We start from the raw sequence: 27,505 nt of genomic DNA, 5'->3' as shown, positions 1-27,505 counted from the left end.
GCAAACAGTTATAACAATATCTTCACCAGTAGTGCCTGGATTCAGAAGTGACTTTTTAGAGGAATAAAGTAAGACTTGGTAACTCACCCGAGTGCCCCCTCTTGTAGGCTCCTGCTCCGGTGCTACCTTGCTTTCCCCGAAGATGTGCTTATTTGCAGTCTTATCCCCCAGGCAGACTGCCGTGATGTCTGCTGGGACTTTTGAAAAACACCAGGGCAGACCAGGAGGCTCTTATGCTCCTTGAGGGCATTGGATCGCCGCTAAATGCCCCGCATGTCAGTCAGAGCAGTGCTCCACAACACTGTGACTCCCCTCAGTGTGTGGCACCTGGATGCAGGGCTGTCTCCTGCAGCCCTCTCGCAAGCCAGAAAACGCAGGTTATTGAAAGGACATGCAGGGCTGTGCTCACATGATGCTTCCTCCCTCCCCTCCAACCTCCAAAGATCATGTCCCAGGGGGTAAAAAGAGATAAAAGACTAAATGCTTATGGATGCCAACAATGCTTCTCTGTTGCCACTCTGTCACAGAACCATTAAAGTTAAAAGTGGCCATCAGAGACTTGCTTTTGTTAATGACAGGTGCAATCTTTTTACTTTACTGCCTCCCACTTCGCCCTGCATTGCTTTGGTCACCACACTACACTTGGCTGCGTCTACCCTCCGATGGCCTCAAAGAGCACACAACCAACCCAGTCTGTCCTGGTGCTTTTCGAATGACCCTGCTGACACGATTGCACCCGGGGTAAAGGCTGCACTAGCAACGCTAGAATGGTCCCTAGGTGTCGTGACGGAGTGATCTGTAGCTTTGTAAACCCAATAATGCCCAGGCTAACCTAACCATGATAACGTGAGAACGGGCAGTTGCCCCACCCTGCCCGCAATCAAACTGATGACCGGGATGCATGCCAGGGAAAAAGGCGCAGATTACTCAAAAACCAGGGCTCGGTCACTTATTAGGGCTATCTTAATATGCGTTATAGAGCAGTAGTACCAGCGCTGTATACAGGACTAATAGCATTGAATGGCAGTTTAGTTGCATGAAAATCTGCAGAATGTGAACCTCACAGTTGCTCTGGTTAACAAGCATTTGCAATGCAATAGGTCTCGCATCAGGAAAGTTTGAGCTATTGGTATTGTAAATTACACATTTTTTATTTATGGTTTGTTTTTGAAAATAGTGAAATCAATAGCCTTGTCATTTACAATGCCAGTAGTTATAACTTTCGCAAATGTGACACCTATAGCATTTGTAATGCAATATGTGTTGTATTTACGTGACTTACATGTATTGATATTACAAATAACAATGGCTTTTAATTATTTTTCAATAATTAATACTTAAATAAAAGTTATTGTAATTTATAATGGCAATAGCTTAAAGGTTTGTAAATAAATTTTGTGAAGATTATGTTCAGTGTATTTTTTTGTGACGAAAATCCAAGAACAGGAGTGAAATATTAGCATATTTTTGTTACATTTGTAATAAAGCTTGAAACATTGAGAGAACATATTTGAACCAGGTGATGTTGAATGGTTGCACAGAATGATGCTGTGGTGACGCTGAGTGAGGTTGTAGTGGTGAACGAGTGATGCTGTGGTGTTCAGTGATGCTGTGGTACCACATAGTGATGTTGTGGTGCCCCTGAGTGATGCTGTATGCTAAGCTATGTTTTGTTTTGCTATCCTATGTTTGGTTTGTTATGCTATGCTATGTTTTGCTATCCTATGCTTAATTTGTTATGTTATGCTATGCTGTGTTTTGTTATGCCATGCTATGCTATGTTTTGTTATGCTATGCTATGTTATGTTTTGAAATGCTATGCTTTGTTATGCTATGCTATGTTTTGTTATGCTATGCTATGTTTTGTTATGCTATGCTATGTTTTGTTGTGTTTTATTATGCTATGCTTTGTTTTGCTATGCTATGTTTTGTTATGCTATGCTATGTTTTGTTGTGTTTGGTATGCTATGTTTTGCTATGCTATTATATGTTTTGTTTTTCTATGCTATGTTTTGTTGTGTTTTGTTAAGCTATGCTATGTTTTGTTGTGTTTTGCTTTGTTATGTTATGCTATGCTTTGTTTTGTTATGCTATGCTATGCTTTTTTGTGTTTTGTTATGCTATGCTTTGTTGTGTTTTGCTATGCTATGTTTTGTTTTGTTATGCTATGTTTTGTTTTGCTATCCTATGTTTTGTTTTGTTATGCTATGCTATGTTTTGTTATGCTATGCTGGTGAGGGTGTGTGAGTGTGTGTGAGGGTGAGTGAGGGTGACGGGGTGTGAGGGTGAGGAGGTGTGAGGATGTGAGGGTGTGAGGGCGTGTGAGGGTGTGTGAGGGTGAGAGGGGGTGAGGGTGTGTGAGGGTGAGGGGGTGTGAGGGTGTGTGAGGGGGAGAGGGTGAGGGGGTGTGAGGGTGAGTGAGGGTGTGTGAGGGTGTTCTATGGTGTGTGAGGGTGTTTTAGGGTGTGTGAGGGTGAGGGTGTGAGAGGGTGAGGGAGTGTGAGGGTGTTCTAGGGTGAGTGAGGGTGAGGGTGTGTGAGGGTGAGGGTGTGTGAGGGTGAGGGGGAGTGGGAGCACATTCCTTTGAATTCTGATGCCAAGGCTCAGAGAAATGGTGGTGGGCGATGTGCACGCGGGGGCGGGGGAGCGGCAGCCTTTGAATTTGAAGTCTGATGCCGAGGCACAGACAAATGGTGGTGTGTGATGTGGCTGGCTCTGTGCACGTGCATAGTTCACATGAACTGTATGCGATCCGCAGGCGAGGCAGACTTTTCTTTTCCACTTACTATAATCTCGCCTATTTATCCCTGCGGGATATATTAGGATAGGCGAGACCTAAAAAGAGAGAGGTGAGACAGACAGAAGAGGCCGCCAGGGCAGGAGACAGAGAGATTGATGCAATGGAGACAATTTGGAGGTCACATGTTCACAGAGCCACTATCGACGTCATCGGAAGATCCATGAGAGAAGCCCGATGTCATACTTTCAGAGGGAATGCGGCACGAGACAGGTGGTGAAAGTTAAATAGTGGCAGTAGGGGACAAAAGGTTAGAAGGAGAGAGAGAGTGAAAGAGAGAGAGAGAATATATGAAGCGCTGGTGTCTGATGTAGGTCCCTCCTTAGAGTCTAGGGACATCTAGATAGGATGCATTTACAAGCACCGAATATATATAGAGTACATTTAAATATCTGTGGGATTTTTTTAAGTCTGACATGGTTTCGGTCCTCCTGACCTGCCTAGGACATCGCTCATTTAAATGAAAAAGAGTCAACAGAATGGAGGTGAAAGAATTCCAGTTAAGACCTCTTCTGTCAAAGAACACCAGACAGGGAGAGAAAGATGCAGAAACTGGCAAGGGATTGATGATGAGCGAGGAGCATAAAGAAGATGGCAGAGAAAGACACACTAAGGAGGGGACTAGGGAGAGAAAAGAACAGGGGTCAACAATAAGGGAAAGGAGATCTTGAGCAAGGGGAAAGAAAGGATAAATTGGTGGGGCAGGAAAGACAGCAGAGAGAAGACTAGAAGAGAAGGGATAAAGACGTGAGGGTGTAACAAGACAAAAGAAGAAGCAAGACACAGTACACACGGAAACTGGGCAACACTGAAGGGTGAAAGAGAGAGCAGTGCAAAAGAGATCATATAAGGGGAAGGCCTGATATTGGAGAAGAGCACATGAAAGTGTGCACATACATGACCACAAGAGAAAGGATGAACAAGAGGCACTACATGGAAAGGAGGAAATGGGACAGGGAGCAAAGACAGGGAAGAGAAAAAGTGAGGGAATTTAAGTAGTAAGAGAAGAAAAAAGAAGAGCAGAGACACAACAAAGAGTTGGATATTTTGACCCTGAGAGTGTAAATGAGTTCCCTCTGAAAGTGGAAAAAAGCAATGGCCGATTTTCTATACATGGATGCACTGTGTTGCACTCAACACGTAATAGACATGGAATACTTAAACAGAAAGGTGCATGGAAATGTCTGAAAAAGTAGTGCTTCTTGGCCTGCCCACGGTGCATGGAAATGTCTGAAAAAGTAGTGCTTCTTGGCCTGCCCACGCTCGTCAGAATGACTCTAGAAGCAGTCATGCCCCTCCCTGGGAACTACAAGAGCATCTCGTGGCGCTACACTACCTCTGCCCGTTGGGGTCAGAACCATACATCAGTGGAGTGTGATGCCATCGTGGGGGTCATGAGAACCCTCCTGAGGGCATGATTACTTTACAGTCACGCTGACCTAGGCTTTCAGAAAGGGTCATTCACATTCGAACAGCGCAAGATTCCGTCACTGTAAAACTAGAGAAGGAACGGGAAGTTGACAGCAGGGGCAAAGATCGGAGCATCACGGAACTAAAACAAATATAAACAAGGCAGTGAGTGCAGCACAGCCTTAGCAGTGGGATAGCAGCCTTGATAACATCGGAGCAGCCCCTGCGCCCGGCCTCAAAACAATAAAGGCAACTCTAGAATGCAGATTTACCTGTATCCCGCAAGTGATGTACGCAGATGGGAAAGAAACAAATAGCAACCTTGGAGAGCTGGCGGGGCAGGCAAACACAGCATCGGGAGACGCAATATAAATAAAATAACAGCTAGTATCAAATTATACAAAAGCCCAACGTAACGAATTGCTCAAAAAAGTCAAACATCATGTGTACATGAAGACGCAATATAAATTTTAAAAAAAACAGCCACCAACAGATTAATGAAAAGCCCCTCCATAGCGGATCGGTAAATAAACTCCAAACGCATCTGTTTATGCAGCATCACACTACCCACATGCCCGTAATATTAAACAAAAAAGTCCAGAGGCAATAATTATCAAGAAATAAAGATTATTTCAAAGTTACCTTGGCGGGGCTTGCTGGGCTTGCTTGTGTGCTTACCAGAGAGACAGGAGATTGGGAAACACGCGCGCGCGGCCGGCGCCGATCGCTTTCCAGAGCGTGCGCGTGACATCTCCTGTCTCCTGGGAAGCAGACCCAGCAACAGTAGTATCGCGCCTGCGCGATGGCATATGGCTTCGCCATATGCATCGCAGGCGCGAGACCTAAAAACCTGGAAGAATCCAGGGGCTGCCCTCTGCAGAACAATACTGACAGACTGCATGAAGCTGGATAATAGCTTAGACATACCCTGGCTTAGGTATGTTAAAACGTGTTTTGCTAAAATGGGTGTCCCAGTGTATTATTCAAACCCTGATATGCTAAAAAATGTTTCACAGGTCATTATAAAGTCACAGTTTTATCAAAGCTATGTCGGGGCTGGCCCTATATGCAGTATGACTGGTCAGTCAGAGGGAGCCTGCCCTGTACTTGCAAATTGACTTAAACGAAAGAAGGACATTTATGTTGATGAGGTTATGTTTAAAAAACTGTAAATGTTTAGCTGCTTTTCCTATCCAAGGCACGTGGTTTGCCTCACTCCCTGTTTGTCCGTGTGACAATTGTTCACCTCTTAGCACTTTGCACTTTATTCTCTTCTGTAGACTTTACACCCCCTCCCCAAGGAAATCGTTTATTCGCCCTTTATTACTTGCTGCACAGATTATGAATTACAAATTGGCAATGGAGTTTTTACTCTCCCTTGGAACAGTTGAGATCATATATTGTATTTTAAATTACCTTTTTACCGCTTTTAAGATTCGTAGTAGATACTGATCATTTTAAAACCAGTAAATTTTGTAGAAGTGTTGTTTTCAAATGAAATAGTGTTGTACAACCTTTTATGGCTCTTCCAGAGTCGAAATAAAGTATTTCTGACTAAGTATCTGCAGAGTGTGAACCTCACAGAATGCAATGAGGTGCGCACAATGCACAGGTGCCTTTTAATTTATTCGGGATCGTTTACAACTTTTAGAAGTTTTCACACATGATCAACTCATTTACTCGGCGCTAGGTATACATGTACATCAAAATGATGTAATAAAGTGATATTTAGGTGTGGGTGCCGGTAAACTCCGCTATGCAGGGGCCTGCTGAGTTTTTACTAAACTCTACATTTCAAGCGAAGTGTGGAGTGGCAAAACTCCACATGCGGAGAGGAATTTACCTCCCACGCCTTGTCACATTCAAGAGGGGGAGCGGAAAAACATACTGTGCATACAGCACAAAAAAGGCTGAAAGAGAGATGTGGTGAAAATTCAACTGCGGTTCGCCATTTACAAGCATGTTATATGGCTGTAACTTCATTCCATGACGGCAGGGCACCACTGTTTCAAGTAAGTAGTAGAAGCTAAAACCTTTGTGGAAAAAGGTGAAAATCTGTACAAATAAGTACACTTTTCTGTCGCGGGAAAGTGGGATATAACTCCAAAATAAAATAGCAAACACATTTTCACCAGTGTAACATAGGTACGATTATTTAGGGAGAGGGCCAGCCCGTCCCCCATAGGAAAATATAGGGGAAAGGAATTGATAGATCGTACTGTTTTTAACTGTCTTTTTTATAATCTGTTTTTTTTACTGCCGACGGCTATTTCTAATGGTTTTTATTAACTGTACAATAAAGCACTGACTGACTGACAGTGTAACATAGTCACTGCTGCTTCAATTTGCGTAACTCCCTTTTTTTTGTACTTGAAATAGAGCTATAAACTTTAAGGACTGAGGCATTATTTTGTGCTTTGTGTGCATTCCAATAGAACCATCTTCTGGCCAGGCAGTCATGTGCATTTTTAAAAAATTGAAAGCACAGATGCAGTCGCTTGTTGGCCCTTTCAGGCAGCATGTAAGAAATACATTTAAATCCTATTCAAAACCTTTGATTAGAACACCACACAGGTAGGAACTTTATGTTGTCGATCTGCAAACTTTAACTAATTGAAGCTCCTTATAATGCTCCCTCATTACATGCAAAAACATACAGAAGCATTAAAGCAAAATTGACAATTGTTCAATTTCAAATAAAAACTTCACCATGAAATGAAAATAAAAACGTTTTACTTGACCTTAGTAAAACAAATGTTATGCATGCAAATATCTTAAACATGAATAATAGAGACTAGGTATAAAATCACTTTGGGCACATAAAAACAAATTTGGGGCCCAATTCTAAAAGTCACAAAGTGTACCGGCAGCAATGTTGGTGCAATTTACAACTTTCAGAGATTCAGACCTAGTACCAAGCATAGTTCAACACTAGTATGTTCATTTGAGATTCTCCAGGGACAAGCTCAAGTGAGGCTAGTGTCCCTCAAGTATATTAAGAGGTTCTAGAGAAAATGCCAAGAAGCTGTGGACTAGAAAAGTGAGGTGGAAGTGAATGGAGACACCAAAGGCCAGTGACCAAGGTCCATTGGGGTTGCATTGGGATAGAACCCCTACAGGACTACATTATTTATGCTGGGCCTCCATGGCATTAACATGCTGCAATTTAAAACACAGATAGGGAAATGTGAAGCAGATACATGAAACCCCTAAAAGCAAAAATCCTTAAGGAAATATAAGGTGGACACCTTCACACCAGCTAACAGGCACTAGAGAAGAGAATTGTGGCACAGTTTCAAAGCGGCCTGGCGAACAGAAAATTGCACCAAGGGGTGACACATGCAAGCAATGCCATTATTCAGAGGCATAGCACACAAACTTGTACACAAATCTTAAAACTCTCAAAGCTCTAGAACAGGCAACACTGAAGACCTAGCCGATGACAAGAGGATTTACGAGGCATAGGCAATGCATGGGAGTTGAAAAATGTGTCATAATAACTTACAGCTACTGCAATCTTCCCGAGGATATCTTCGGGTATTGTTCGGCCTTTTTCAATCACCTTCTTGTAGAACTTGTCGAGGGAGGTGTCCATCAACTCCATGCAGATCCAAACATCACCCTAGAGATATGTGGAAGAAAGTAATCAACCTGTGGCAGACAAGATAGATTGCATTTCCAATCAAGATGCAGATTCCTTCTACTTGGAAAAGCCCGCACACACTTTGTAACACAAAACCACAATTTCAGCAAACACAGTCTGGTTTCCTGAAAAGAAAATATGCTTTGTTTTCTAGTTAATACTTTCATTGTCTTAATCCAAGTTTGAAACTAAATTAAAAGAGGTACCTGTTCTGCTGAACATTTTTGGGTGGATGCATACCCTTCTCTAAAACAAACTATAAGCTTTCCAGACCTTAGTGTGAGTGGCTGTATATATTTGCAAATAAGCGGACAATCTACAGGACACTAGCAGAGCACATCAAAAATGTTTTACTTTAAAAGATGGATTTCTGGTAACTTGAAAACTACAATTAAAGTGAGAAGTTTAAATGAACCGATAATTGGTTTATCTTTAACTTGCTGATCCCTATTTAAAATCTGGGTTACAATACCCAGCCAATTAATGGTCCAAGAACAGTGCATTTGCATATTTTTGTGGAACACTTAGTCACTTTTCATTATAAGGAAAGTGTGCTTGTTGGAACTTGGGGTATGCCCTTTCCCTATAATAAAGACTCTTGAGGTAGAACTTCAGTAGGGGGCAGATACTTTGTAAACCCTATAATGAATACATTACATAAGTCCAATATTTAGGTGCTGGTAGTAAATAAACTCAAGCGTAACCTTGGAGTTGGGGGTGGTGAAGTGGGTGGGGGCACTCAAAGCCATATCACTGCAAAGGCCTCAGGTATGTTCATTATTACAAAGCTAGTGGGAAGCACCTCCCAACACGTTGAGGATGAATGTGGAAAAATATGAATTCAAAAACATGGGAACATAAGCACATGTAAACAGAGTCTGCTGTCCTGGAGAGATGAATATGTAGACCTCCCAAGGAACAATTCAGGTATAAACATCTAAGACTCAGTAAAATCCTAGTTCAAGACAAGGCTTACAATCCGTATAAACCACAATAGATATAGAATATACAATGCCACTGAAGCTTTATTACTATAAACAAAATGAACAGTGCCAAATTGGCTAATGACCTATAGACTTAGGGCCTAGAACACACGTCTTTTTTTTTTTGTCCTCATATTCGCCCTTGGTGACCATATAGTAACGAAAAATTAGAGGAGATGACTGAGACACTAACCCAGATTAACTGGGGGGGATTTAAATGGTTCTTAGCGGAGTATCCCACAGTGCCAAGCACCCACAACTTAATCATCATCAGATGGTACCAACAGGGCTAGCATACTGCTATATACAACCCATTTCGTAACCAAAATCGCACGTGTAGGGTATGTATAGCAAAAAGGGGATAAAGAGAGACGACCCTTCAAAGCAGCACAATCATAGGACATGGGGGGGAAAAAAACCAAAAAAAAAACCATGATGTTCTGGTCTATGATTACCAATTCAAAAGTAGCCAAAATCTCCTCTTATGTTGGTTACCCACTCTAGCCATGTCCAATTTGGACATCTGTAACATAGCTACACGCCAATCGGTAAAGAGAGGAGGTGTCTTGTCTTTCCACCGTCTACAAATTTCTCTTCTAGCCAACAAACAGCTATAAAAGACCAGCTTTTTACTTATGCCATCAAGCTCTGGTATAATACCAATGAAGACTAACATGGGGCTAGGGCTGACTTGCGAACCTATTGCTGATGAGAGGGAAGCGCAGATTTCATTCCAAAATGATGTTATATATGAACACTCAAAAAACATATGAACATCTGATGCTGCTACCAGACCGCATCTAGGGCAGGCCACCTGAGCATTATTGGGGAACTTTGGTAAACGCAGTGGAGAGTAGTACACTCTATGGAGTGTAAACAAGTGGTTACGACGGAGCCGGGAAGGTTTCACAATCTCCCCCAGAATCTTAAATGATTTTAGCCACAAACCCTCCACATCGGTGTTGGTGATATGTGTTTCCCAGAGCGAGTGGGGGAGCAGGAATTCGCCATCAGTCTCGTCTAGTATAAGGTTGTACCAAAATCTAATCTCTTTTTTAAAAGGAGGTTTGTCAATCAGATGGGTAACTAGATTACTGTTGGCGCCTATTTTGAACCTACCCCTACCCTGACTATAAGCCTGGGACCAACTCTGGATTTGAAGGTATTTAAAGCGTGAGAAACTAATTCCTATTATTGAGCTCAAGGTCTCCCATGAGAGTAAAACTCCTTCAACAAACAGGTCCCCCCAAGATGAAAGCCCGGCCTCTCTGACTGAGAGAGCTAGGCTATCCAAAAGCCAAGACGGTGCACCTGGAGAGTCCCATAATGGGGCCCTACTAAAATAGTAGTCCAGTTTGAGTGTGCGTCCTAAATTAGCCCATGTTCTGGCAAGATCCCTCAAGACCTTTAGCTTGACCTTCTTGAAGTACTTAGGGTCACCAAATTTTAACAAAAAGTTTGTCGGCCCATTTTTTCCCCCTTAAGAAGTGCTGCAAATAATTTCCCGCACCCTACGTTATTAGGGGTCTTTAAAAGCATCCTGATGTGTGAAAGTCGAAAGGCCCATCCATAAAACTGCAGATCCGGTGCTGCAAGTCCCCCTTTTTCTCGACGACGTCTTATCTGGTTAAAATGACCATCTTACCCAAGATTATGTTTTTGTTTAATACTATCCCTCTCTTTTTTGATCCATCTTTGACTGCCAAACTCCAAACCGAAATAAATAGATTCATATGGAATTGTCGTACGCCTAGGTTATCTTGGAAGAAGAGAACACACGTCTTTTACAGTGTGCCTGTTTCAGCATTTATGTCCTGAATAATTACATCCACCGCCAAAGCATGTCACATTAATATTCAATGTTATATTGCCTCCTGGTGCATAGTTTTTCTATACTTGCTTTGGTATTAAAAATTAAATTTAATAAAAGTGTCAAAAGAACGGTCTACCTAGCCAAATATTCAGATGAAAGTGGTCCAGATAAATGCAAAAGGGGAAGTCCGAGATATATTTGTATTTATTTCAGGCAAACAAGACCTATAACCAATATTATCACTGTAGTTCAAAGTATATGGTCTGCACTATAACATATCCTATCATTTTACAGCAGTTTTTTTTAAGGTAGCAGATTGGCAAGTTGGAAACAGGAGAATTAGACCCAGTAGGAGATTGTGTTTTGTCTGTGGAACAAGAGTGAGGAAGGTGGCGATAACAGGGATGGAAAGGTATAAGGATGACAAATAGGAACTGGGCAGCATAAGGCCAATTCCTCTCTAGGTAGGAATACAAGCAACTCCAGACCAGTTTCAGCCTTATTGAGCTTCATCAGTGAGGTGCAGCTGGGATCTTATGGTACTGAGACAGATATTACTAGATGTGGGTGCTGCGCTGGCTAAGCCATGGCATCCAAGTTGCATCCCTAGTCCTATGAAACTGGTTTGGAGTTGCATATGTCACTGTTCAGAAGGTAGGTGGTTTGACAGTTTCTACTGGAGCCTGAACAAGACTGACTTGCATATGGTTGCTCCCCAACAACATCTGGACTGGCACAGTGAGCAAATATAAAATGGACAGAAATACAGTCCTGAGTGATTGCCAGTGTCTTAAATTTCTGCAAGCATTCCAATAATCATATTTCATTGTTTTGTTTTCCACTTTACTCCTCCACTCCCTTCAAGTCATTGCTGCCAGCCCCTTCACTCATGAACTCACGTTTCACCTTCCCTATGGCCACCTGAGGTGTTGCCATCCACCTCCGCCTTCTCCCAGGAGTACCAGTAGGAAGCAGCTGCCTGTTGTATGAAGAAAAGGATCGGTAATGAGAGATGGTGAATGGACCAATACCAGAAGGTAACTAACTATAAAAAAAATTTTTACAACTCAGTTGTGTTGGTGAGTGTTGTCGGTATGCAGGTCTGTTGTACACACTGTCCATCATGGTACAATTGCTGGCCCTGACACAATGGTGGTAATGTCCATTGCCCATTACAGATAGAATGCTGGCACTCATTGTATGATAGCAATTCTAGGCAACTTGTGGACATTAGTTAGATGATGCCTACTGCCCACAACTGGTAAAACCCTGGTACAAAGATGGCACTCGCATAATGGTGGTATATCTTGTCAAGCTGAGGACAACCAGTTTAGTATGCCCACCATGGTTGAAATGCTGGCACTCACCTTATAGCACTAAGTATTGGCAACTTCTAGACCTCTTTGGGATGATGTTCACAATCCCATTTTGTACAATTCTGGCCGTGGTACAATGGTGGCAATTCTTGCCAACCTGCGGACATCTATGGTATGATGTCCCCTACTCACATCATGCAACATCCTGGCCCTCGCATAACATTGGTATTTATTTTGACCAAATGTGATCATCCATGGTAAAATCTCACTGCTCATAAAAAGCTGGCACTCACAATATAGTAGTATTTCGAGAAACTAGTTGGCAATCCAAGGGGCGCCAAACTGTGGCATTCCAAGATGGCTGCACTAACGTCAGGCACCACCCAAGGAGTGAATATTTTCTACTGTTGGGATGAATCACAGCTTAATGTTGATACCAGGGCATAGAAAATGAACTGTGTGTACGAGTTATGGCCAATCATGTCCTGATTTTAGAAACTGCAGGAGTGCATTCAGCTGTGATAGACTACTAGATCTGAGGCCTGGAAGATGCCTACAAATGGGGGCGAGCCACAGTGCAAGTAACCTGAGGATGAGAACCCTGTCACGAATGGCAGGAAGATCAAAGAACAATTGGCGGTGGCAAGTAAAGCTTGCACCGATTTCAGTAGGTCATTAACTAATAATCCAAGAAAAGATAAAGGGAATCTTAAGAAATCTGTAACTGGATCTCTGATATTACACCCCTAGCCCACCCACTTCCAATCAAGCTCCTGTGCATATCACACTGACTTTGCGAGATGTAGCCGTACAGTAGAGGTCATAGCCATTACCACTAGAAGGACCACTGGATCGTGTGTTTCAAGAAATGTGAGAGGAAATCTGGGAATTTCAAGCTCACCACTAACTCTGGCCATGGGATAGTTTTGCAGTCCTTTAAGGCATACACAAGAGCCTTATGTATTGGGAATCATGGTTGGATACTAAGCTCATTTAGAACTACCTTAACTAGTTTTGAGACCGTTCTTAAAGAGAAAGAGGTGATGCATTTGGTTAAGTCGAATACGCTGGTTCAAAGGCAGATATTGGAACTACTCTAGGAACATGCAGAAAAATACGGTATTCAGGTAAATTTGCCACTGCACTTAGATACAGTATTGTGAGAAGCTCTCTGGCACATCCACTGATGCAACAGCTCTGCAGGGGTGGACAGGGTGGCAGGATATAGGTAACGGAGGAAATACTCCAAGAACTCATGAACTTCTGAACTGACCTATACACATCACATACTTTGTGCACGGATAATGAGATAGAGGAATATCTGGAGGACATTGCTATTGCCTGGATAGGGGATCTGCATAGGGAATACATAGTTCAACCATTATCAATCGATTACATCAACAAACAATACACAAAGTGCCCGGCAAATGCCCCTGGAAGCGAGGGACTCACGTCTGAGTACTATAAAGAATACACAGACATCTTGACGCTAACCCTACTGCGGGACTATGAGGATTTGAATGCAACTGGGATATTGCCACTGACAATGTGCAAAGCTCTCCTAATAACTCTCTTCAAACTGAATAAAGACTCTGTATGATGTTACTCCGATCACTTTATGTTTCTGATACATTTTGATAACAAAAACTTGGCCAAAACACTGGCGGGAGCTTGAATCCTCTGACAACACTAGGTAAGGATGCCATCAACCCCGCTCATCTTTGTGGCTAGGATAGAACCACTGGTGTGCCAGCTCCACCAACATCACACCAACAGACGTCTTACCATAATGTCCCATAGGGTGCTCGTGTTACTCTATGCTAAATATGTCCTGCTATTCATTAGAAAATATTCAATGGATATATCAACTCTGATGAGAGTATTCCTGATATTGACGGGATATTAGATCTCACTAGGACAAGTTGATGATATTCCGTTTAACCCCTGGCACACACCAGGGGGTTAAATTGAGCACCCAGACTCAGGAAAAGGAGACAACACTAAAACATAACAATAGACAGCTAATGCAAATCTCATTGGGCCATTGAAACGACAAACTAAACTCTCTCCTTCGAGAATATGCAGGATCGCCTTGATAAAAATGTCTATGCTTCCGAAATTACTCTAACTCACAATATGCTGATTTACCCATAGCATCAATTTTTAATGATATTATAATCTACTTTATTTAAATTCAATGTGGTGGCAAGCAAACCAGAATCAAATGTCTAACACTCCTGAAGCCTTACGCATAGAACAGATTACAGATCCCTGATCTTGAACGATACTAACTGTGGGCGAAAGCAAACCTCACCCACTACAGACACCACACAACAAATCCAGTGCTGCACGTTGTGATCAAAACAGATATAGCCGACTTATTCTGCCTGTGGGCAGTTCTGAACAACCCAAGTATCCATGGTACTAGGGCTATTAATTCAATCAGGTGCACTGCCAAGGCCTGGAAAATACTTATTAAATGTACAGGGTTGGTACAGCTATATGCTCCAAATGTACCACTGATAGACAATCAAGCTTTCCCATGGTGTACCGAGCCCAGAGAGCGCTATCAACTGGAAAGATTGAATGAACAAGTTACTTACCATTGGTTACAAACTTTGTGGTCAATGCGCTATCTAACCACAGATTCCTCACCTTTAAGGTAACCCAGGAGCTAGATTGCATTCGGAAGATATTTCAACATAGCTCCTGAAAGCCAGTAGGTAGCTTTTAGTCGCTCCGAGTAGACAGCCTTCCACCCCGGAAGTGATAGCTGGTACTGCATGTAAGAGCCGCCCATCAGTTCTTTCTTGACTCTGTCCACATGGAGCCCAAAAAAATAATCAACTGGACCAACATGCAGGCCTCTTATTTGGGACTTTTTTAGATGGAAAAGAGGCTATTCCACAGAACCGGGAGGAAGGAGGGCAGTGATGGATCTGCGGGGAGATAGAGTATCCACCAAAGAGTGTTGTTTTTGTTCTTCTGAGGGATACTTCTAACCCCGAGAATCCTTACCTGTAGAATAGATGTCAAAGCATTACTACCCCCTGTGGTGCATCTTCGGAATGACTAAGACCAAAGTGTCCTGCAAGACTGAACAGTTAAAATGCCCTTCCAAACCAACCTGGCTGCCCAGGCAGTAAATGTTCATGAACTTGTGCACTGATGCCCATGTTAAGGCCATAAAAATGTTCAGGACAAGCACTCAGTGTGCCAACACTGCAGTAGCAGCCTTGGCCATAGTGTAACAAGCCCTCAATCCTTCGGAGGCTGCTTCTTGCCCAATATGTTCCAGCTCTTAATGCAGTGGACTATCCATCTGGACAGAACCCTTTTCTGCTTTGCCTTGCCTTTCTTTGCTGCAGGGAACCTCACAAAGCTCTGATTCCCCACTCAATGGTCTTTGGTACGATTGATGGAAAAGCTCAGTCCTTTTCTGGAGTATTTCCTCCTCTTTCAAGGGGTGAGGTGTGAAAAAAGACATTAGAAGTATGATGGACTGCACAACATGCAAGGGAATCACAACCTTTACTGGAAAGGCTGCCATAGTCCTTAAAGCCAGTTTGTTCTTTAAGAATTTGGTGTAGGGTGGCTGGACTGAACTCACTCATGAGATGAGCTGAACTTATTGCAATAAGAAAAACAGCCTTCGGGTCAGAGGACAGCTGTGGAACATCTCAAGAGAAGCACATAAGAAAAGTAAACCCCAAATTAAGGTCCAATTGTGGCATCAAGAAGGGTTTAGAAGGAAACATGTGGATAGTACTTGGAGAAACTGCATCACAGCAGGTGACCTCAACATTGGTCTAGTAAACATAAAAAGGCCGAAAGGGCTGACAAATACTCTTGAACAGAGCTGTAGGAAATCCACCATTTCTGAGTGGTCACCCAAGATTGTTTGCCTTTTGCTGGACATTATATTTGTTGCTGGCTTTATAACTCTGTGTCCTTCACCTCTGTTGAGTAGTAGAAAATGTGCCCATGCTCCCCCTTCAAATATAGTCGAATTGTCATATCCCAAATTGGTATATTTAACTTAAATATAAGTCCTTAGTATATAGTCACGGTGTACACACAGTTGGAAGATAAATGCTACTAGTGGACAACAGCACACATTGTGCCATACACTACAATGACACTGCAAACAGTTTCAGGCGTACTACTGTAGTCTGACTGCTGCAATTTTAAACCTGCAGATCGACCTGTCAAAAATGTACCTTTTTAACAGGAGAAAACCATCCCATTTAAATATTAGTAAGCTACCTCTCTGTAAGCCTTGTAGCCCACATGGTAGGGTACATAATATTTACAAGTGGGGCACGTAGAAAATTAATATTACCATGTCCCAACAATGAAGGTAAGACCCAAAAAGCTACTTTTACTGAGGCTGGCATAGTTGTACCAAGTAGAAAATCGGAGTGCAAATTAAAAAACGAATACTATATCTCAGGAAAGCTAGCTAGAAAAATAATTAAACTACTACTGTGAACAGTTAGTTAACATTCAATTAAATGGTGGAGAGAGATTGTTAATAAATAGTAAGGAAAAATAACTTTTTAGAAAGTGACCTTTTTCCGGCCTTAAATTCCATGGGGTTAATTTGCATTAGAGCTCTTTGCTTCCTCCAGCCAGTGATCTGCCTTGAATAGGCGTGAAATGCCTCCCAGGAGAAAACAATAATGTTGAAATGAATGTGCATAGTGTTCAGAAGAATATGAAAGGTGGGCACTGTGGGCCTCCTTTTGACAGCACAGTATCAAATCCTACTTGACAGGTCTTTTGAGCCGCATGTATTACTTGGGGTGAACCAGAAAGGGAAAACAGGATTCCAAGAATATTCGTTTGGATCCCTCGTCTGGTTGCTGAAAGACCCGGCTTTTGTCCCACCAGACTTCTGTTTCTGAGTTCACAAATTACTCTTGGGGTGCACTTGAAGGGGACAGAACAGGATGCCAGGATATTTTTTGTGCATCGTCGATGTGGCGACTGAAGGGCCCTGTTTTAGTCCTAGCAGACTTCGGTCTCTCAGTTGAGGAGGGAACAATTCCTGCTCCAAACTGGATTTTATTGTCAGTTGTGGGAAGACACTGGGACTAACTCAGAGCGTTCCCCCCCCCCCCATCTTCACAGCCCAGTCTTAGTTTGGCGGAAGATTTTCGCCATCTTAGATTTTGCCATGACCCACGTGCATTTTGGGTCAGTTCACAATGAGGCAAACAGGAACTATTGACAAAAAGTGCGTAGGTTGGGGCCCGGGAACTTTACCCTCATTAGTTAGAGAGGTGCTAGGAGTCACCAGCACCCACTAGCTAGTGCTTAATATGTGGCATCTCCAGGCACCCACTTCAGAACACTTTCAGGACCTGCGAAAAATGAGAAGAGGACTGGACCTGGTGTCTGTAACCCGAGAGGAGCTTTGAGGGACTGGACCTGCTACCTCTTGTGGACTCATAGGGTCAGTTGGCTGACAACCTGTGGGATTACAGAGAGGCAACTAACTGCCAGAGGAATTTTCCTGAAGTACTCAGCTGGCCAGTGACAACTGGCCCTGGACTGGACCCAGTTTGCCTCTGCCGGACACCCTGCCAATTCTTTAAGTGCCCCCTTAGGTCCTACGTGGCTTTAGAAGTTTACTCCTCCAGTGAATTGGGACTTAAAGGGCCAAGTCAGAAGGTAAACTCTTTCACAATGACACACCTGCTTGGGGAATCCAACCCCTACTCCATTGTGTTCAGCCTCAAATTATGCCTAGGTCCCGGTCTACAGCCACTGATGACTATCATTGATGCTTTGTGACCGTTGGCGCTATTTCAACTTAAAACTTTAAGAATTCATATCTCTGGTTTACCTTATTGGATTTTTGTCATTTTATTACAGTGTACTCTACTCTTCTAATTTGGTCTGGGATTTGTATTGTTTTGAATTTGGACTTCATTACTGATTTGGTACTACATAAATACTTTACACATTGATCTAACTTAATCCGGTCTGTTCTGTGCTATAGCTACTACATGTTTGAGTTCAAGATCATTTAGTGACTTTAAAGGTTCACTCTGACAAAGGCTGTGATTATTCCTTGAGGGAGGTAGTCACCCACCCAAAATAATAATCTAATGTTTTAAACTTGCCCACTGAAATCCTGGGCCAAATTAAAAAAAAAAACAATAACTCCAACAGGCCAGCAACAGGCCTGTATTACTAGTGCCACACCGACCCACAAACTTGTGCCAGCGTCTGTCGTAAATTGACTGTGTAGAAGAATGCCTGGCCACAAGGATGACATCCATTACTTTCAGAGCGTGATCGAAATGAGTCATCTGCCACCGCACTATCTCTATGCCTGGAAGTGTGTAGACTGTGCAAACTCTGGACATGACCGTGGCTGGCTGTTGCCACAGAAGATCCTCCCAAATCGGCAGCCATATGGAGGACAGATGCTCATGTTTAAGTTCTGGGTACTATACTCTCCTGGTCAGTCAGGATCTACTAATATGACTTTGGATAGGTCATTCCGCATCTTCCTCAGAAGTTGAGGTAGCAGCACAAAGGCATAAAAAAGTCTGTTGCTCTAGTCCAGGCAGAATGAGTCGAAGAGAGACTTCTTGGGAACTCCAGCATGCAAAAGTATGGACATTGCGTCTTCTTGGCAGTGGCGAAGAGTTCTCCCCATTGTTGGAAGACACACTGCCCCAAGTCTAGAAGTAACTACCATTCACCCTGTGACTCTTTCAGAAATAATTGCCATTCAAGATCAGCTGGCATCACCGATTCCGTTCCTCCATGCAAATGTTTAAAGAGCCTGGCTCATGATGTATAATCAGGGAAATACCCTGACAAGTCAGCCTCTTCCAGAGGCTCAGTCTACCTACCACAGAGCCAAGGACCCCACTCCACCCACCTTGTTTAAGTATCACTTGGCAGGGTTGTGGTCTGTAAAGTCTTGACGCAGCCTCCGCTAGGTTTTCATCAGGTAGGTTTTCAATGCCAAGCGAATGGGCAGCAACTCCAACAAGTTTCTGTGGAGACGGGTCCCTGCCAGAGACCAGTCTTCTGATTTCCACACCTCCCAGATAACTTCCCCAACACAACTATGAACACCTATGGGGCACTGTTAAGGCCAAAGGGGGGCTTAGCAAACTGAATGACCATGTCCCGCTTGAACTGCAAGTAGTGCCTGTGCGCTATCAGGACAAGCAACTCGAAATAACAGACTTCAAGTCTAGAGCTACTATCCAGTCTTGTGGATCCAGGGCAGACAAAACCTAGGCCAAAATGAGCATTCTGAATTTGTCATTCCACAGGAAGAAAACTGAGAGGTTGGAGAACTAAAACAGGAGAGAGACATCCATCTGTTTTCATCATCAGGAAATAGCTGGAGTAACAGCCAGTTCCTATTTCTGAGGCCGGGACTCGCTTATTGGCTCCTTTTGCTAAAAGAGCCCACACTTCCTGCAGTGAAATGGATATGTGCACCTCCAAAAGTCGATCGGATGCGGCAGGTCATAAACGAATAGTAGGATGAAGCCCACTGAACTATCTACAAGACCCACTTGTCAGATGTTATGGCCTGCCACCAGGGCAGAAAATGATTGATCCGGCCTCTCACAGGGTGGTTGTGTGCCACTAGGAGCAAATTAAAGCAGGTTGGAGGCTACAGCAGACAGGGCAGGGGATAGGGAGTTTTGCGGTTACTGAGGGCCTCAACACTGTGTGCAGGGTCCCCTACCTTGACCTTGAAAGGACTGGAGTGTCTGCTATTCGGAAGGCGGACCTTGGTGTTGTCACAAAAGGAACAGACCTGTTGTGGATACTGCCATGAGAGGGTGAAGAGACCAAGGGAGTGTGGTGTGGCTCTGCTCTCTTTAAAGCTCTCTAGGGCGCAATACGCCATCTTGCCAAATGGGCAAGACCTGTCAAAAGGTATATCCATGAGTGATACCTGGATTTAAACAGAGAGCCAGTGGATCTCCTACACCTGTCGAGCGCAAGCACGATGCTAGTCCCGACTGATCTGCCCAAAAAGTAGACCAAGTTCAGGCCAGACCATTTGACATATCGGGTTTTGTTCCAGCCATTCTAAAGGGTCTGTGCTCTCTTTGGGCAGAATTCCCCTGGGATTGCTGGCAAGGTCTCCAACACCATACCACAGAAAGCTTGGGAGTACCTACCCAGCAAACAGCTGGAGTTGACTGATCTAAGGGCAACGCAAGCAGATGAAAACATGCACTTCCCGAATTACTCAACTTTGTTTCCGGGAGGATCATATGGAAACAGTTTTGGTTAATAATGCTAGTGGAAGCCTGAACCACCATATTTAGGAGCACAGTGTTGTGTAGAAAAAGGAGAACCACCCAGGGAAGGTCTGTGGTATTGTACTACCCGTCCTATGTACAAGTGTACAGGAACAAGGTTTAGCTCTGGTTCCCCTGAGTGTGTAATTCAGGGCTTAGTTTAATGGCAGTTAATGCTCATGTGAAGTCTACCCAGGCTGCAAAACTTCAGTAACGCCATTCGTTTTCACTTCAGCAGACGACAACTCTAAGTTCAGGACTTCAGCTGCTCATCTGTTGACCACAGTAAATTAGGCTGGCTTTTATGTTGAAGGACGTGCAGAAGAACCCATCTCTGTGTGAGGGGAAGTGTCCAATCCCAATTGGCCTCTTGTAGGTTTACACGAAGAGAATGGAACTCGCACAGCAGGTAAATCTAAAAAGTTGTAGATTTGTAATGTTCTGTAGTGTGCTCAAAAAGGTAACACTGTCTGGCCAAACAGTGAAAGAATCTGTGAGAACTAATACAAGGCTCCTCCACTAATATCTTTATGAAGCAATTTGAGGAGACACACATCTTGAATCACAGTAGCTGGTTGGAACATGGAAAACTTTACCTACGATATATTGACGATATCTTTTTGTTATGGAGTGGACCCATGGTTGACTTTCTCAGAACATGGAATACCTTCAATGAGAGAGTACAATTCACTTGGGATTACAATGAAAACTGTGTTCATTATCTGGATCTGGAGATACATAGAGAAATAGACAAGTGGTCTACCACCATTTTCCGTAAATCCACAGATAGGAATTCTACCTTACACTATGAAAGCTTTCATCGTTTAGGCCTCAAGAACAACTTACCCTATGCACAACTGTTGAGAGTTAAACGCATTGTGTCCAATGAACAGGAGAGCAAAAAAGAGATGAAAATCATGTTAGAGAGACTACGGGCACGTGGATATCCTCCACAGATCCTTGATTTGGCTGCAGACAGAAGTGAGAAAATGAATAGGAGAGACCTCCTTCAAACTAAACCGAAAAAACACACAGATCGTGTGGTGATAGTCTCCAAATATTCAGTGATTTCGAATCAGTTTCAACGCATCATCCGTAAACACTGGCCCATCTTGACGATGGAACCTGATTTTAATGGACTGTTCAGCCAACCCTCTATGTTTGCTTTCACTAGAGGTAGAAATATCAAAGAAATCCTGACCAAACCCAACATCTCAGACACACAAATCACATACAAGGGTCTAAGACCTTGTTACAATTGTAGCAATTGTAATAACTGTATCCAGGGGAACACTACCAACCACCCGATGAAAGGCTACCCAATTAAACTCCGAGTCAATGCCACCTGTAACAGCAGTAATGTCATATACCTACTGAAATGTCCCTGCGGGAAATGTTACATAGGTCACACCGAAAGAAAGATCCGTGTGAGGATCCTAGAACATAAAAGTAACATTCGAACCTTGAACTTTAAGTCCACAGTGGCGACACATTTTCATGAGAACCGACACAATGCTGCTCAGTTGAAATTCCAAGTATTGGAACAAGTGAAGGTTACCCAGAACAACAAGAACACTTTACTTAAAAGAGAGAACTTTTGGATCCGATTTATGTCCACAATGGTGCCCCATGGGTTGAATGACCGCATGGAATTTTTGTGTTACCTGTAACATGATCCCATCATTTCTTGTTATTATTATTTATTGATTACATGATTACTTCTGATATGTGTTCTACCTTTGGTTTATTTGGTTCTCTTTCCCTTCTTTTTACGTTCAGATTTCCATTATCTTGCGCCTTACAAGATGGCGACCACCTACAGGCTATACTTTGTTAGTCCCTCTTCGGTGTTGATCACCCTGTACACCCTTACACGCCCGCGTAGTTGTGGGCTCGGTTCACCTTTCTGATGCGGAACTCCGCGGAGTTCTAACGAAGTTCTGACACTGTAAGTACCCTCCCGGGACTTCATAGTTTGAATCGTCACATTTCACGATTGGGTGTGGGTCTGTTGTATGTTTCACACTGCCAACACGCTATAATGTTTTTAGACACTGGGGGGTTATTTTCACTGGGTGACCTCTCGTCAGCTTGGGATTCATCGGCGTCAGTTATCAACTCAGTTATCAACTCAGATCTCTTGTTATTCCACGGGCTGGTCAACACTTTTCCTATCTTCGATTCACTTCTTTACGCTTATAGCACCGTCTTTTTCCTTTACCTTATCTGTCTGATTACTTTTCGTTTGATTGGAGACCTGTTAATCGCTTTTGTTTTAATGTGAAGATGAGGTTATGTAACTGATACGTAGATTTTTGTGTTTGCTTGTAGAGTAATCCCCTGAGGAAGGGCGGTGCCCGAAATGCATCGGGATTTACTAATATGTGTCACATCGCATTATTCATCCAGAATCTTTTGAACATCGTGATGCTACTTAAACTATGAATTTGCAATAAGTTTAATAAATTTCACACGTTGGATGAACTACATGGTACTTTTGGAATGAACTTTTTGGAATGAACTTATGTTGATCCACAGATATATGGAATAAGACCGTCTGAGTCCCCCGAAGTTTTGCTCAGAGGTGCCCCTCCCCAAGTGGAGGAGCCTTGTATTAGTTCTCTTGTAGGTTTAAACAAGAATTGTCATCACCATATTGTGGGGAAATTCATCCCTCCATCCTCTCCAAAGACTATCTAAATTTGCTCTGAATTTGATCCAAATGGTTGTTGGAGCGCTGGAGGTCGCTCTTAAGCAGAAATACTGTTTTGTCTGAATGAGAGTGAACTGGGACCAATCGCATCAAAACTATTCCAGTACGTGACTTTGACTGAGACTGAATTGGTTCAGAGTTGGACGGGACAATAGGAACAGCTTCAGGACCAGTGTGTGGATTATCAGGAATTGGCATGGACTGTGGTACCTGTAGGAAAGTAGGATCTGCTTCTTATGGTTACCCCCACTTTCCTTACCGCCACCCCTACCCGTATTCATGCAGAACTTCCCTCGTTAATTCCCTTCCCTTCCTACAGATTGACTCTCCTCGCCCTACCACGCGGATTACCATGGCTACCCACGGATAAAATTATCGCTGGTAAGTCCCTCCGTTTGTTCCACATGGCCCCAGATGCACTTCCGAACCGGGTTATCCTTGACTCAATTCACCCCTTTCTCCAACAGAACGACCCTTGCCACAACGCTCATTACATCGAGAGAATCCATTTCTTGGTCGGACCATCCGGTCCCGAAATTACCCCTCATAATTACCCCCGGTAAGTTCCACTCCTTAAGCGTAATTTCCAGCATATACGCTCCACGAGCCTTCCTATGTGACATGGTTCTCTACCTTGTTCCCCTACATACAGGCTTTTTCGTAACCGAAGATGTAATCTCAGACCTGCCAATCCCCACACCCCGCCTCGTTAATATTGCTCCCAAGAGATACCAATACAGTTCCGTGACCCGTGGTACGCTTCCAACAGTTGCCAGACGGTGAGCCTCATGTCCCCTTCCTCCTACAAGCCCGATGGACCTATGACACGACCCTCGCCTTACTCTCTCCCTCCCTTCTTTTCCATACAGCACTGCTTTCTGCCCTGCAGTCCTGATGATGATCTAAAGTATTACGGATCGAAACGCCGTCGACTCCCCAGCGAGATTCTAGGCGCCCTTCACTTAGTGGTTCACATAAAATGGAAAATGAAAATTGAATCGTTCGAATACCACTTTGTTTTCACGCACTGTATATAATTATTCACCTTTCACTTTGCGCCAACCACGCTGCTTTTCAGTCACTTGCGTCGCCGTAGTGTCACCCACTTTGCACTCGTGCACCTTGTACAATTTTGGGCTACCATCTGCTATTTATTAATTGCAGTGCTGATACTAACTGTAATTGCAATTGTCCTATATGATTTTTTGAAATGTTGATATAAATGCTGCTTGGAGCACATACAAAATTCAAATTGAGTCTCCTAGTCCTCTTTCGGATAATCCTGTACAGATATCCTGTTTAATTGTCCACAAATAATACCAGTTGGGATATTGTTTCTTATACATATCTTTCTACCCCAATCCCAACAAGGTTGATGGGTTTTCACTCCTGTTTCTTTACACAACACTTTTATTAGTGGACAGCATATACCAAGTCAAATTCTCACAGTACCTGAAGTGGAATTAGCCTGAGATGTCAGAGGAAAACCCAAATTTGCTCAAGTGGTACGAGTGTCCAGACGGAATAACCAGTGATAACCCAACAGGAGGCCTCAACGGATCTGAGACCAAGGTGTGCCAGAGGAAGCCGGCTGGGAACCAAAGATGGGCAACTTTGCATTCTTGAAAGCCTCAATCTCTTGCAATGTCGCCAACTTCCCTGGGAATTTAAGGTGCATCATAAGCAGCTGCAGAATCAGCACCGGCATATGGCCATGTCTGAACTGGGGTGGCAGAGTGGGCTAAAAGAACGGTGATGGATTAAACCCAGATCTGTTGACTGGGTGTGAGTGTTTGATTGGCTCAGATGCTCCGTCCATCACCACCCCCTTTTGTACCGCTTTGTTCGCCATAAGTTGGCAAGGTATGCTCAGACGTGAGTCCCTTGCGCACATTGCCACTGGATTCAAGCAAGCCGGGCTGAAGACGGCTGAAATGCCAGAAACCGGTCCTCGGAAGCTTGTTTCCGGTCCAGGGAAGGCATGGCTTGGCAGTTCGGGCTGGACTGTTCCCATGAGGCAAAGGGTCAGACTGATTTGCATATGGCCATGTCTGAACTGGAGTGGCAGAGTGGGCTAAAGAAGGGTGATGGATTAAAACCCAGATCTGTTGACTGGGTGTGAGTATTTGATTGGTTCAGATGCTCTGTCCATCACCACCCCTTTTTGTACCGCTTTGTTCGCCATAAGTTGGCAGGGTATGCTCAGACGTGAGTCCCTTGCTCACTTTGCCACTGTATTCAAGCAAACCGGGCTTAAGACGGCTGAAATGCCAGAAACCCGTCCTCGGAAGATTGTTTCCGGTCCAGGGAAGGCATGGCTTGGCAGTTCGGGCTGGACTGTTCCCATGAGGCACAGGGTCAGACTGATTTGCATATGGCCATATCTAAACTGGGGTGGTAGAGTGGGCAAAAGAATGGTGATGGATTAAACCCAGATCTGTTGACTGGGTGTGAGTGTTTGAGTGGTTTAGATGCTCCGGCCATCACCACCCCCTTTTGTACCGCTTTGTTTGCCAAAAGTTGGCAGGGTATGCTCAGACGTAAGTCCCTTGCTCACTTTGACACTGGATTCAAGCTAGCCTGGCTGAAGACGGCTGTAATGCCAGAAACCGGTCCTAGGAAGCTTGTTTCCGGTCCAGGGAAGGCATGGCTTGGCAGTTCGGGCTGGACTGTTCCCATGAGGCACAGGGTCAGACTGATTTGCATATGGCCATGTCTGAACTCGGGTGGCAGAGTGGGCTAAAGAACGGTGATGGATTAAACCCAGATCTGTTGAATGGGTGCGAGTGTTTGATTGGTTTAGAGGCTCCGGCCATCACCACCCCCTTTTGTACCGCTTTGTTCGCCATAAGTTGGCAGTTTATGCTCAGATGTGAGTCCCTTGCTCACTTTGCCACTGGATTCAAGCTAGCCTGGCTGAAGACGGCTGTAATGCCAGAAACCAGTCCTCGGAAGCTTGTTTCCGGTCCAGGGAAGGCATGGCTTGGCAGTTCAGGCTGGACTGTTCCCATGAGGCACAGGGTCAGACTGATTTGCATATGGCCATGTCTGAACTGGGGTGGGAGAGTGGGTTAAAGAACGGTGATGGATTAAACCCAGGTCTGTTGACTGGGTGTGAGTGTTTGATTGGTTCAGATGCTCCGTCCAACACCACCCCTTTTTGTACCGCTTTGTTCGCCATAAGTTGGCAGGGTATGCTCAGACGTGAGTCCCTTGCTCACTTTGCCACTGGATTCAAGCAAGCCGGGCTGAAGACGGCTGAAATGCCAGAAACCGGTCCTCGGAAGCTTGTTTCCGGTCCAGGGAAGGCATGGCTTGGCAGTTCGGGCTGGACTGTTCCCATGAGGCACAGGGGCCAGACTGATTTGCATATGGCCATTTCTGAACTGGGGTGGCAGAGTGGGCTAAAGAACAGTGATGAATTAAACCCAGATCTGTTGACTGGGTGTGAGTGTTTGATTGGTTCAGATGCTCCGTCCATCACCACACCCTTTTGTACCACAGAATCTGCACCTGGGCAGGTGACCAAGATAGAAGAGCACCTTGATGTCCTCTGAACTTCTCAGAGGAAAAGTGGCAAAAATGAGAGGCGTCCTGCTCGGTCTTCTTACTTACATCTCTTTTAAAAATTCAACTTACCCAAAGACTTAGCCATGGTGAACATCTGAGCAGTCCTGAGAATGGGAACTGATCTGCAGCCATGATTTCGACTAGGGCTTAGTGGGACTTCGCAATGTGAAGCTTGACTTCACAATTGCACAGTGCCTTAGGATACCTAAAGTCATACTCCTCACATAACTTAGAGTTGTGGACTGAAATCCAACACCGGATACACCTCATGGGGTTATACCAGACATCTGCTTGAGACAGTCCACACAAAAATTAAAAATGTGGTTTTAGGAGGGGACATGTTTCCTCAAACACTGGAAAAAGCATGTTTTCAGAGAAAAAAACAAGCATTTGCAATGCAATAGGCCTCGCATTTACCCGAGTTTAAGCTATTAACATTGTAAATGACACTGCCTTTTATTTATCTTTTAAAAACGAAAAAAAAAATAAAAGGCATTGTCATTTGCAATGTTAATAGCTCAAACTCGCGTAACGAAAACAAAAATAAAAGGCATTGTCATTTGCAATGTCAATAGCTCAAACTTGTGTAAATGCGCGGGAGGGGCGAATGGAAGTGGAGGGTGAGAAATTCTGGAAGCAGGAAGGATGCTGAAGAAAGTAAGCCATAGAGGGAGGGGGGAATCTGGGCTGAGGGATAGGGAGGGGTGAGTGATATTGGGTGGGTGAGGGAGAGTGGAAAGTCAGGGACACTGGGGGAGTGAGGGGTAGGCAGGGTGCTCGGGCAGTAGGCCTCTGGAGTAGTGGGTGGAATGGGGGGTGGGGGGGGGGGGGGGTGAGGGTCCTTCAGGATGGAGAGACACCAAAAAGCAGGGGAGAACCCGGAGGTGGGGAGAGAGGTGAGGGTCAGGGACGGTTGAGGGGGGCTGGAGTGCTGATGGACAAGCCAGAGGGTGATGGGGGCAGCGG

The 27,505-nt window shown here is 44.1% G+C and overlaps 1 protein-coding gene across 4 annotated transcripts in view; it reads right to left on the bottom strand.

Moving 5' to 3' along the window:
• The window catches only part of MAP2K3 (mitogen-activated protein kinase kinase 3), a 436,357-nt gene that overhangs the window by 66,517 nt on the left and 342,335 nt on the right, over positions 1 to 27,505 (bottom strand). For all 4 annotated transcript variants that reach the window (XM_086940864.1, XM_086940865.1, XM_086940868.1 and 1 more), the window contains one exon: positions 7,713 to 7,829. In XM_086940864.1, the coding sequence (XP_086796990.1) occupies positions 7,713 to 7,829 (117 nt within the window). The remainder of the gene's footprint in view (positions 1 to 7,712; positions 7,830 to 27,505) is intronic.

Source organism: Lissotriton vulgaris, chromosome 10 (assembly GCF_964263255.1).
Source record: "Lissotriton vulgaris chromosome 10, aLisVul1.2, whole genome shotgun sequence".
Lineage (NCBI taxonomy): Eukaryota > Metazoa > Chordata > Amphibia > Caudata > Salamandridae > Lissotriton > Lissotriton vulgaris.
Note: the sequence above shows the minus strand (reverse complement) of the source record. Positions and strands in the feature narration are given on the sequence as shown.